The sequence below is a fragment of the Pan paniscus genome, chromosome 1 (assembly GCF_029289425.2).
Source record: "Pan paniscus chromosome 1, NHGRI_mPanPan1-v2.0_pri, whole genome shotgun sequence".
Classification (NCBI taxonomy): domain Eukaryota; kingdom Metazoa; phylum Chordata; class Mammalia; order Primates; family Hominidae; genus Pan; species Pan paniscus.
The window spans coordinates 171,979,904-171,993,157 of NC_073249.2; the positions used below are offsets into that span (position 1 = coordinate 171,979,904).

The window sequence follows — 13,254 nt, forward strand, 5'->3', positions numbered from 1 at the left end:
CCTGTGTCTGCTGAGGCCTCAACCCACTCAGTGATGGCCCCCCTGGGAGAGGAGTCGTAGGGTCTGGCATCGAGCACTCCCATGACCTGCTCCGATTGTGTCCTCCAAGGTGGTGGAGTCAGGGCGTTCTCAGCCAGGGCTGGGGGGCGGGGCAGTGAAGCTGAGAGCACCTGAGGGGGTCTTGAGAATGCTGCAAAGCCTTCATTTGGGTGGGTATGAGCGGGCCAGCCATGAGCCTGTCACCTGTTGGAGAAAAAGCACCAATACCCACCTCCCTGGTCTACCCAGGTCTACCCCATCTGGCTGTGTCCGTTCATCCTGCCCAGCCAGCCAGGCCTAGTGCACCCCAAGGGAAATGAGGCAGAGCTCTACATCGACATTGGAGCATATGGGGAGCCGCGTGTGAAACACTTTGAAGCCAGGTCTTGCATGAGGCAGCTGGAGAAGTTTGTCCGCAGCGTGCATGGGTGAGTGGCCCAGAGTATAGTATGGTCCCTCTAGCTGACAACCCCAGGGTACTGCTTCAGGGGAATGAGGCCAGCTCTATGGAGAACCAGGAGCCCCAGGCCTATCAGCTGGTTCCTTAGGGCCCCGGAGCTGTGGCAGCCTCTGGGTCAGGAGGTAAGCTGTGAAAGATGGGCAGGGGGTGGGCTTGCAGGACTACTTGCCCTCTTCTCCCTGCACCCCCTCCTCCAGTGAACACGTCACACCCTCCCAGCAGCCCCAGCCAGAAACCTGGGAGTCACCCCACTCCTCCCCAAGGAACAGATGATGGGTGTGGGCTTAGCTGTGTCCAGGGGCAACTGCTCCAGATGGAAAGGCCAAAGCTAAGGAGAGAGGGATTCCTGTCTATGAAAACCACGGAGAGGCCCAGGACAGAGGATTGCTCAGAAAACAACCTGGATAAACTATTGAGTGGAACATGGACAAAGCCAGGAAAAAACAATGCCATATGATTCCTTTCATATAAAATTCCCAAAAACACACATGAATCCATACTGATAGCGCATCAGTAGTTGCCTGGGGATGGCAGAGGGCAACAGATAACTAAGGGGCATGGGGAAAGTTTGGGGCTGATGGTTATAGCCACGATCTGGACTGCAGTGATTGGAGTCCTTGGTTGCATGCATGTGTCAAGCTTATCCAATTGTGTACTTTAAATTATGTCTAGTTTATTGAAAGTCAATAACAGATTAAAGGAAAACAACCCCACTGCTCCATTAGGGAAGGCAGCCCTGCCTCTGGCCAGGCAGAGGGGCAGAAGCCCCTCCTGACTCTGCCTCCACTGCTAAGCTACCTAACCCCCAAGCCCCAATTCCCTACCTGCAAAAGGGGGATAAGAATACCAGCACCATCTTCGTCACCAGGTTAAGGGGGTTAAACAAGAGAAATCCTCCAAAAGCCTTTTCTGGGCTGCAGAATGAGCAGTTGGGTTTCTCTCACGCCTCGCGCTCCATGTGCCTCCTGGCGTCCTCACCCACTTCCCTGCCTCTGCAGCTTCCAGATGCTGTATGCCGACTGCTACATGAACCGGGAGGAGTTCTGGGAGATGTTTGATGGCTCCTTGTACCACAAGCTGCGAGAGAAGCTGGGTTGCCAGGACGCCTTCCCCGAGGTGTATGACAAGATCTGCAAGGCCGCCAGGCACTGAGCTGGAGCCCGCCTGGAGAGACAGACACGTGTGAGTGGTCAGGCATCTTCCCTTCACTCAAGCTTGGCTGCTTTCCTAGATCCACACTTTCAAAGAGAAACCCCTCCAGAACTCCCACCCTGACAGCCCAACACCACCTTCCTCCTGGCTTCCAGGGGGCAGCCCAGTGGAATGGAAAGAATGTGGGATTTGGAGTCAGACAAGCCTGAGTCCAGTTCCCCGTTTAGAACTCATTAGCTGTGTGACTCTGGGTGAGTCCCTTAACCCCTCTGAGCCCGGGTCTCTTCATCAGTTGAAAGGGATAGTAATACCTACTTGCAGGTTGTTGTCATCTGAGTTGAGCACTGGTCACATTGAAGGTGCTGGGTAAGTGGTAGCTCTTGTTGCTTCCCGTTCAGCGTCACATCTGCAGTGGAGTCTGAAAAGGCTCCACATTAGGTCACCTGTGCACAGCCATGGCTGGAATGATGAAGGGGATACCCTGGAGTTGCCCTGCCATCGCCTCCATCAGCCAGACGAGGTCCTCACAGGAGAAGGACAGCTCTTCCCCACCCTGGGATCTCAGGAGGGCAGCCACGGAGTGGGGAGGCCCCAGATTCGCTGTGCCAAAGCCAGGTCCAAGGCCAAAGTTCTCCCTGCCATCCTTGGTGCGTCCTGCCCCTTCCTCGTTCATGCCTGGGCCTGCAGGCCCACCCCACCACCACTGAGTCCACTCGGAGTGCCCTGTGTTCCTGGAGAAGGCATTCCAGGGTTGAATCTTGTCACAGCTTCAGCCTGGGACACCTAGGTGGAGAGAGTGGTCTCTGCTCTGAATTGGATCCAGGGGACCTGGGCTCATTCTTCTTGGCTCACCAACCCTGCAGGCCTCATCTTTCCCAAAACCCACTTTGTCTTGGTGGGAGTGGGTCCGTGCTGCTCTGCAGCATGGGGGCTGGGGAGTGGACAGCATCAGGTGGGAAAGTGGAGTCCACCCTCATGTTTCTGTAGGATTCTCACCGTGGGGCTGGAAGAAAAGAGCATCGACTTGATTTCTCCAACCACTCATCCCTCTTTTTCTTTCTCCCACTACTCCCCACCCCAGCTGTAGTTAATTTCAGTGCCTTACAAATCCTAAGCTCAGAGAAAGTTCCATTTCCGTTCCAGAGGGAAGGGAACCTCCCTAGGTCCTTCCCTGGCTTGTTATAACGCAAAGCTTGGTTGTTTATGCAACTCTATCTTAAGAACTGCCCAGCCTCAGCTGAAAACCCGAATCTGAGAAGGAATTGTGTCATGTAAGGGAAGCTGGAATTAAGGGAGCTGAGCCAGTCATGGTTGTGGCGTGTAAGTCAGGAGACCTAGGTTTCAGCCCCTCTCTACTGTCAGCGAGCTGTGCAACGTGGGCAAGTCATTGTCCTCTGAGCTGCAGTTTCCTCATCTGTCACATCGCTACAGACAAGACCTCCCTGGAACCCTTCTGATTGTCTTAGACACTGTGGTTGCAAAACCCACGGAAAGCCTCATTTGTGTGGAAAGTCAGAGGAAAAATGATCCAGTGGACACTTGGGGATTATCTGTCATTCAAGATACTTCCTTCAACCCCAAGGCCAGCTCCCAACTCATTTTCAGAAAGGCTCATGTCTGGCTTGCAGGGAAGCATCTGTCTTGTCATTCCAGGTGCCAGAATCCTCTCAGAGTCATTGAAGGGTGTTCACCCATCCCACCCAAGGCTTGGCACACTGCCAGTGTCTTAGCAGGGTCTTGTGAGGGCTGGGGGCATCCAGGCACTCAGAAGGCAAAGGAACCACCCTACCCATTTGGCCTCTGGAGGGGGCAGAAGAAAGAAACAAACCTCATCCTATATTTTACAAAGCATGTGAATTCTGGCATTAGCTCTCATAGGAGACCCATGTGCTTCCTTGCTCAGTGCAAAACTGATGATTCTACTTGCTGTAGATGAATGGTTAACACGAGCTAGTTAAACAGTGCCATTGTTTTGCCAGTGAAGCCTCCAACCCTAAGCCACTGGGACTGTGGCCAGAGATGCCAGCAGCCTCTGTCGCCCTTAGTCATATAACCAAAATCCAGACCTTATCCACAACCTGGGGCTTGGAAAGGAAGGTATTTTGGAATCACACCCTCAGGTTATGTTGCTCCAGTAAAATCTTGCCTGGAAAGAGGCAGTCTTCTTAGCATGGTGAGCTGAGTTCATGGCTTTTTTTTGTAGCCAGTCCTGTCCCTGGCCATCCATGTGATGGTTTTGGATGGAGTTAAACTTGATGCCAGTGGGCAGTGCATGTGGAAAGTATCAGAGTAAGCCTCTCCCCTCCAGAGCCCCGAGTTTCTTGGCTGCATGAAGGTTTTCTTTAGAATCAGAATTGTAGCCAGTTTCTTTGGCCAGAAGGATGAATAATTGGATATTACTGAAAGGGAGGGGTGGAGATGGGTGTGGCAGTGTATGGTGTGTGATTTTTATTTTCTTCTTTGGTCATGGGGGCCAAGGAGAAAGGCATGAATCTTCCCTGTCAGGCTCTTACAGCCACAGGCACTGTGTCTGCTGTCTGGAAGACATGTCCCCGTGGCTGTGGGGCCGCTGCTTCTGTTTAAATAAAAGTGGCCTGGAAGCTGGCGTTTGTCGTTTCTTGCTTGGGGGACCAAAATGTGGAGTCAGATCTGGGCTCGGGTGCAGGCTGTGCCATTCCCCAACTCAGTTGCTCTCACTGAACCCATGAGCCCATGGCCGAGGGCTAGAAGAACATGCAGGAGCTGACAAGTTTATTTCTATCACTGTCGGAGTGTGATTGGAGTAAGTGTTGAAAGGATCCCTCTGTGTGCAGGGTGGCAAGCAGACCAGTGAGAAGGCCACCACTGCAGTCCAGGTGAGACGATGGTGGCTCTGGTTAGGGTGGAGGCCTGGCTTTGTCACTTGGTTGTGACCAATTAATTTTAGCAAGTTAATCCTGTTGAGACTGTTGTCCTCATCTACAAACTGGTGGACCCACTAGCTGTCCATTAAAATGCCTTCCTCCGTTCTTTGGACACATAGCTAGACTACCTTTCCCAGCCTTCCTTACAGTCAGTTGTGTCCTTGTGTTAAGAGCTTTCCAGTGGAATGTAAACAGAAGTCATAAAAACCTATATGAGGTCTCCTGGCTCTCCCCTTCACTCAGTGCAGATGACAACCAGGCCATAGGTGGTTGGAGAGTCTTATGTCAGAAGGAACCTGGATTCCTGAGTCACTGCAGGAGAAGCGCTTGTGGCCAGAAGTGCAAGACCAAGCCTGAGCAACATAGTGAGACCCCATCTAAAAATTAGCTAAGTATGGTGGCAAGTATCTGTAGGCCCAGCTACTCTGGAGGCTGAGGCAGGAGGATTGCTTCAGCCCAGAAACTTGAGACTGAAGTGAGCTATGATCGTGCTACTGCACTCCAGCCTGGGTGACACAGAGCAAGACCCTGTCTCAATAAATAAGGCATTACCTGGGCTGGTGCCTGAGAGCCCAACCCAGAGCTCCTTGGTTTGCTGAGCTTAGGCGCTAGACTGGACTGGGTTTGCTGAGCTTAGGCGCTAGACTGGACAATCTGTATGTTGCTGCTCCCAGTTCCAAATCTGAATCTTAGCAGCAGCTGCCTTACAAACTTCAAGCCATGAACCTGGCATCAAGACCTATGAGAAGAAGCAAGAGGACCACGTAGGGGCCTTGGCTTGGTTTACCAACCTCCTTACAGGAGGGTGTCAACAATCTGTTCACTACCTGACCTAATGGAAGCTGAAAGTAGAAGAGAATTTACATGCATATCCTTGGAACTTCTAGTTACCCCACTGGCAGACCTGAGGTCTGATCCCTCTGGGGGAGGGGTGAGAAAGGTGTTTGTGGGAGGGGGTCAGTGGTGTGCTGGATATGGCTTGTACCAGCTTACAAGGACCATCATGCACACCTCCTTCCACTTCCATGTTCAGTGACATTGGCAGCCTGAAATCACCCACAGGGGGAGCATTTACACCACAGAAATTAGCAGCACTACGAATCAGGGCTTGTTCTGTTGTATTAATCAGTGTTCTCCAGAGAAACAATCAATAGGAGATACACTCAAACACACACACACACAGGCACACATCCCTTAATGAGGATAAGTTCTGAGAAATGCATCATTAGGTGATTTCATTATTGTGTGAATATCACACAGTGTAGTTACACGAACCTAAATGGTACAGCCTACTACACACCTAGCTATATGGGATAGCTTATTGCTCCTAGGCTACAGACCTGTACAACATGGTACAGTACTGAATACTATAAGCAATTATAACCCAATGCTAAGTACTTGGATATCTAAACATAGAAAAGGTACAGTAAAAATAGGGCATTATAATCTTATGGGTCCACCATTGTATATGCAGTCTGTCATTGACCAAAATGTTATGCATCACATGACTGTATAGAAAGGCAAGACACATGCAGAGACAGAGAAACAGAGACTTACAAAGTATTGGTTCATGTGATTATGGAGGCTAAGAAGTCCCAAGAGCTACAGTAGGCAAGCTAGATACCCAGGAAAGCCAATGATATAGTTCCAGTTTGAGTCCAAAGGGCTGAGAACCAGGAGAGCCAATGGTGTAAGTTCCAGTCCAAAAGCTGGTAGGCTCAAGACCCAAGAAGAGCCCATTTTTCAGTTCAAGTCTGAAGGCAGGAAAACCCTGATGTCCCAGCTTAAGCACTCAGGCAGGAGGAGTTTCCTCTCATGCAGTCCTTTTGTTCTGTTCGTGTCTTCAGTTGATTGAATGAGACCCACCTGCTTTAGGAAGGGCAACCTGCTTTGCTCAGTCTGATTCAATGTTAATCTCATCCAGAAACACCCTCCCAGACACACCCAAAGTAATATTTGGTCACATGTCTGGGCACCCCGTAGCGCTGTGAAATTGACACAATTAACTATCACAGGAGGGCTTTGTTTTGTTTTGAGAGACAAACATTTACCACACACCACTTAACAGAGACCTCTCTTAATGAGCCCTCCAAATCCAAGCTTAGCAGGAAAGGTGGCTCCTGCACCCTGGCTCTGGCCTCAGTACATTCGCCTCTCAGGCTTCTGAACCTCAGGCATCTCTATGATCATTCCCACTCCCTTGTTAATCATTCTCATTATTGGTGAACCCCCATTCCCTGGCTAATGCCGCCGCAGGTCCAGGAAGAGGGAGTGGATCAACTGAACCTGGGAACAGGTGTAAACTGCTCCTGAGAAGGAGGAGCTCCAAGGGTCAAGTTGGCGAAGGTGAAACTGCCTTCAGGGCCAAAGGACTATGGCAGGGCCGGAGTGGGACCTGGGCTTGCTCAGGCCCAGGACAGGCATCAAGCAGCCCACAGCAATGAGGATGGGAGGACCTGAGCTTTTAACAAAGGGAGCTTCCCAGAGCTGGCCTGGCTGGTGTGCCCAGGGATGTTGTGAACTCAAGGTAAAAAGCCAAAGACAGCACGGTACAGCGTTCATGATGGCAGAACCGTCACCCTTAGGTATTGATAAGAACCTAACACAGCAAATGAAGTCCCATTCTATTAATGTTTACTAAAGCAACCACGCCGTGCAACCTACGTAAACTTGTTCCTCCTGTGGGCCTCAGTTTCTCCCTGTAAAGTGAGCAGCTATGCCAGCCATGCTTCACCTTGCCAAGGCATTGCAGATGACCAGCTGCCCATGCCCACTAGCTGATCTTCAGAACCTGGTTGCAGCAGGACTGCCTATGTGTGATGCCCACTCATTGTTACGTTACCTGTGGTCCATGTTGCAAGGTGGTGCTGAAGGCATAGTAAGAACCTGGATGTTAAGTCTGGTGGCATGGCTTGTAAAAGGCTATTTTTGGCCCGCTCAGGGCTTCCCACAACCTGGCAGCATCTCACACCGGAGTGGGAGAGATCACTACCCTCCTGAGCAACCAGGGAGGTGCTAGAACCTGCTGTTGCTTTTTTAAGATGTATGTGCTGGAGGGTTAAACCCAGTCACCTGCAGGACCACTTCAAGAGATGGAACTAGAATTTGGTGGTTATTAAATATTTATTCATTTCATTTTTGGCTGTGGAGCTTTTTCCCCCAAACAAAAGCTTTTAGGGAAAGTCCAATATATAACAAACATGGAGTTACTTTGAGTCAAGCTGGTTGCGGCCAGGAGTCCAGCCCTCATGGTCTGGGCCTGTGCCCTCCTTCTCCAGGGACTGCTGGAGGCCCCAGCAGAGTCCAGTTAACAACCTGCAGAACTCCATGTCCTCCTATGGCCCTGCCCAGGCAGGAGGGCAAGGGTCACAACAAGCCAGATTTTAGCTCAACATCCAAAGGACCCTTTTACAATCATAGCTGCCCTGCACTGGGAAGGGCTGTCTTGAGGGTGTGCAAGGAGAGCCTGGACAGACAGATGGAGTTATTGTCGCAGAGCAGAGCAGTGGTCACCAAATGAGGTTCCCAAGCCCAGGGTGTAACAGGATGATCCATCAGGATGCCTGAGAAAATGTTAGTGTTTGTCTTGGTTTGGGTTTCCCTAGAAGCCAACCCTAAGACAAAGATTTGAATGCAAGCAGTTTATTTGGGAGGTGAAGAAAACACTAGCAGGGGAGTGGAGAAGGGATGACAGCAAATAATGGGTTCATTCTCAAGCAGGTTACCACTGGGGGCCACTACAGTGTAACTGCACTGGGAAAACTGGAAACCAGTGTAAAACATGCATTTCAAAGGTACACCCCACAAGGGCTAAGGGAGCTGGTATTTATACACCAACTACCCTCAGTGAGGGTAGCTCCAGAGGGATGTGGAGTTCCTGGCACTTCTAGCCCTCCATAGGCAGCAAAGCCGGCCCTGGCAGCCAGAGAGCCTTTTGCTCCATTATAGATGAATGTCCCTCCCCAGCACACATTATTTTTGTAACACACATGAACTCATTCTTATCTCATGGCAAAATATTTAAAAGAATTGCCTGATTTAAAGTTGTGGCCAGGGGCCAGACACGGTAGCTCACACCTGTAATCCCAGCACTTTGGGAGGCCGAGGCTGGTAGATCACTTGAGGCCAGGAGTTTGAGACCAGCCAAAACCCCATCTCTACTAAAAATACAAACATAGCCAGTCGTGGTGGCTCATGCCTGTAGTCCCAGCTACTTGCGGGGCTGAGGCATGAGAATCGCTAGAACCCAGGAGGCAGAGGTTGCAGTAAACTGAGATCCCCCCACTACACTCCAGCCTGGGCGACAGAGCAAGACTTTGTCTCAAAAAAAAAAAAAAAAAAAAAAGTTGTGGCCAGGCTCAGTGATTTATGCCTATAATCCCAGCACTTTAGGAGGCCAAGGTGGGAAGACAGCTTGAGCCCAGGAGTTCCAGACCAAGCTGGGCAACATAGCAAGACCCTATCTCTGAAAAAACAAAACATTATCCAGGCGTGGTGGTGCAGCCTATAGTCCCAGCTACTTGACAGGCTGAGAGGTGTGAGCATCACTTGAGCCCGGGAGGTCGAGGCTGTAGTTAGCCATGATGACACCACTGCACTCCAGCCTGGGCTGGACACAGCAAGACCCTGCCTCAATAAATAAATAAATGAAGTTGTTACACAGGTTTCTCTTATAAAAAGGCAAGCATCACAAATTTGCTGACCTCTCTTTTGTTTTTGTTTTTGTTTTTTTGAGACAGAGTCTTGCTCTGTCGCCCAGGCTGGAGTGCAGTGGCTTGATCTCTGCTCACTGCAACCTCCACTTCCCAGGTTTAAGCAATTCTCCTACTTCAGCCTCCCGAGTAGCTGGGATTACAAGTGCCTTCCACCACGCCTGGCTAATTTTTTTTCGTATTTTTAGTAGAGACGGGGTTTCACCATGTTGGCCAGGCTGGTCTCGAACTCCTGACCTCAGGTAATCTGCCCACCTTGGCCTCCCAAAATGCTGGGATTACAGGCGTGAGCCACCGCACCTGGCCTTGCTGACCTTCTCTACAGTGACAGTGACTGTCTATAATATGATAGCTGATAGAGATATTTGAACAAATATACTTATTTTGTAAGGTAAACAGTCTCTTTAAAAAGTTTTATTGCATACATTTTAACTCGTTTTATTACTTTTTATTTTTATTTGTAATTAATTCTACAGAAACATCACAATGGTAGTACAGCAATCCCCCTCACTTGCCTTCCCCTGATGTTAACATCTTTTTTTTTTTGAGATGGAGTCTCGCTGTGTCGCCCAGGCTGGAGTGCAATGGCACGATCTCAGCTCACTGCAACCTCTGCCTCCCGGGTTCAAGCGATTCTCCTGCCTCAGCCTCCCGGGTAGCTGGGACTATAGGTGCCCATCACCACGCCCAGCTAATTTTTTTGTATTTTTAGTAGAGACAGGGTTTCACCATGTTGGCCAGGCTGACCTCGAACTCCTGACCGCAGGTGATCCGCCCGCTTTGGCCTCCCAAAGTGCTGGGATTACAGGCCTGAGCCACCACACCTGGCCTGATGTTAACATCTTCTACATGAACTAAGATAGTTGTACCATTTTACACTTCCACCAGCAGTATACGAGAGTTCCACATTCTCACCAACACTTGGTATGGTCAGTCTTTTCAATTTTAGCCATCCTAATAGGTGGGTAGTGGTATCTCATTGTGGTTTTAATTTGCATTTCCTTAATGCCTAATGACATTGAGTTTATTTTCATGTGCTTATTTGCCATCCATATATCTTCTTGGTAAAGCGTCTGTTACATCTTTTATACATTTTTTATTTTGTTGTTTCTTATTGAGATATATATGAACTCACATATATATTCTGGATGTAAGTCCTTTATTACAGCGGTCCCCAGTCTTTTTGGCACCAGGAACCGGTTTCATGGAAGACCATTCTTCCACAGACCAGAGTAGGGCGGGGTGGCAGGGGAGGATGGTTTCAGGATGAAACTGTTCCACCTCAGATCATCAGGCATTAGTTATATTCTCATAAGGAGCATGCAACCTAGATCCCTCACATGTGCAGTTCACAATAGGGTTCGGCTCCTGTGAGAATCTAATGCCGCCGCTGATCTGACAGGAGGCGGAGCTCACCCACTGCTCACCTCCTACCGCGAGGCCTGGTTCCTAACAATCCCTGGGGAAGGAGGGCACAGGGGCTGGCCAGGAGGGCTGGTCTCCCGGCCTCACCCAGCTTGATTCAAAGTGGCTACATGTTTGTTATATTGGACTTTCCCTAAAAGCTTTTGTTTGGGGAAAAAGAAAAAAAAGAGCTCCTCAGCCCCCAAAAATAAATGAATAAATGTTTCATAACCACCGAATTCCAGTTCAGTTTCTAGAAGTGGTCCTGCGGGTGACTGGGTTGAACACTCCAGCACATAAGTCTTAAAAAAGTAACATCAGGTTCTATCACCTCCCTGGTTGCTCAGGAGGGTAGCAGTTTTTCCCCACTCTTAACGTCCAGGTTCTTAGTATGCCTTCAGCACCCCCTTGCAACATGGACCACAAGTAACATGACAATGAGTGGGTGTCAAACATAGGCAGTCCTGCGGCAACCAGGTTCTGAGGATCACCTAGTGGGCATGGGCACCTGGTCATGTGCAGTACGTTGGCAAGGTGAATAAAGATGGCTTTACTTCTTCAAAAACATTTGTTTTGACACAGGAGAATAACTGCTTTTTGTAAGACACTCGCACATGGAAGAAAGTGTTTCAAGTATTTTTTATCATTATTTGTGCTTTGTGGACGAAGCTGTGGTATCCCAGTCTCCTCTAGGGACAACCTGCTCCCCCATTCTCACTGACATGAAACAGTGAGGGAAGGGTGCCCACAAGGGCTGACTCAGGGGTGAAGCCGATGTTCCCCATGGCTGGACATTGCCTGAGGTCAGCAGTTTCCTCATCAGTGAGGCCCTGCTAAGCTTCCAGAAGCATCCTGGGATGGCAATGAGGTGTTCCTGCAGAGTCCTAGAATTGCCGTGTAATACATGCTACACTCTCCCACCACTTTCTGAACTTTAATAAATGAGGAGCCAAGCACTCTGGCTTTAGAATAGAAAGGGTCCCACAAGTGTCAACTACGTCCCATCCCTTCAGTCCATCTGCTCTCTGGCCCCCATGTTCATGTCACTGGCTGAGTTGAGTTCTCAGGATAATTGATCTCGTGCAACAAAAGATACCTGTCCCCAGCTGTCCCGGAAGACACTGTGACCTTCAGGTATGCAGCTCTGGCAAAGGTGATCCCCATACATCTCTCCCCTCTCCCAGGCCCATGTGTCCTTTCTCTAAGACACCCCACTCCCATGCCCATGCTGTCACCCCCAGATTTGTCTTCAGGCCTTTGGGCTCTCCGGTCACTGCAGGCTGTCCTTCACATGTGGCTTTAAGGAGTAGGATCTGAATTATAATCCACAGTTGGAGGGCACTTCCCCTTAGTAAATGGTGTGATCCTTTCCCTTTAAAAAGACAGAAAAAATTTAAAAAGGAAGTGATCCCTTGGAAGGGAGTGAGCTCCTCATCCCTGGAGGGACACCCATAGGGAATGAACAGGTACCTGTTGGTTCTGCTTCACAGGAGATCCTACATTGGTGAGAGGCCAAAATTGATGACTTCTAGGCCTTTCCAACAAAACAGCCTGATTCTAAGGATGGGATTATAGCAATTCACACTCAGTTCAGCTCATTAAAGCACCCAAGTTGGCTTGTAAGAACTTCAGGTATAAAATCATAGTCCCTGGAAAATTATCTAACCCAACCCTGAGAGGAAGACCAAGGACCAGACAGAGGAGGGAACTTACCTGAGGTCACCTGAAGGCCAGCATCAGGGCCAGAATGTAAGCCCTGACCTCAGTCCCACTTTCCCTCCACTGCTCCAATTCTTTCCCATGAGTGGAAACCCTGAGGACTCAACCTCCCATCCCGTGAGCCCTTTGGAAGATGGCACTTCCATAAGAACCCCTTGCTGTGTGTGTCAAACAGCATCCGCCAGCCCTTACGTTACACACTTTATGTATCTGTTTGTTGTCTGTCCTCCCCAACAAGATGTGAACTCCATGAACCCAGTACTTGCACTTCTTCATTGGTATTTCCCCTATGCCTAGATCATTACCCATGCTTAACAAATATTTGTCAAAGGAGGGAGGACTCACTAGGGTAAAAGAGGTCTTTCCCACCATCCAGTGGGTCTCCACGCCTCCTCTCTCCATTCCTCACCATGCCCACGGCCCCTGGCCCAGCCCCATGCCTCATTTCTCATTTCTACTATTGAGGCAGCCTCCCTGTCTCTATCCCCGCAACAGTCCATAATGCCCTAAGTATGTTTATTAAACACAAGAATTACTTTCCATTAAAATCCTTCTGGATATCTGGGAAAAAATATTTGCAAAACACGTATCTGATAAAGGACTTATGCTTAGAATATCTAAGGAACTAAGCAGCCCATTTGTTTAAAATGTGCAAAAGATTTGAAAACACTTCACCAAAAGAAGACATCAGAGGATGCCTATGAAAAGATCCTCAACATCTTGTCACTGGAGAAATGCAAATTCAAACCATAATGAAATATACTATTAGAATGGCTTAAATTAGAAAAGAAAAACCCTGACAATACCAAGTGCTAACAAGGATGCAGAACCTTTAGACCCCTCATATGTTGCTGGTGGGAGTGCA

The 13,254-nt window shown here is 49.3% G+C and overlaps 2 protein-coding genes across 3 annotated transcripts in view; one reads left to right on the forward strand and one right to left on the reverse strand.

Annotated features, from left to right (window-relative positions):
* The window catches only part of DHCR24 (24-dehydrocholesterol reductase), a 39,690-nt gene extending 35,434 nt beyond the window's left edge, over positions 1-4,256 (forward strand). The window contains exons 8-9 of the mRNA XM_008967854.4: positions 289-467; positions 1,498-4,256. Coding sequence (XP_008966102.2) covers positions 289-467; positions 1,498-1,651 — 333 coding nt within the window. The 3' untranslated portion in view covers positions 1,652-4,256. The remainder of the gene's footprint in view (positions 1-288; positions 468-1,497) is intronic.
* CIMAP2 (ciliary microtubule associated protein 2) overlaps positions 2,517-13,254 on the reverse strand; it is a 46,074-nt gene continuing 35,336 nt past the window's right edge. The window contains exon 10 of one of the 2 annotated variants that reach the window (XM_003814987.4): positions 2,517-12,042. In XM_003814987.4, the coding sequence (XP_003815035.3) occupies positions 11,970-12,042 (73 nt within the window). In that variant the 3' untranslated portion in view covers positions 2,517-11,969. Of the gene's footprint in view, positions 12,043-12,166; positions 12,228-13,254 lie in introns of those variants that run through there. The other variant, XM_055092242.2, reaches the window with a different exon arrangement.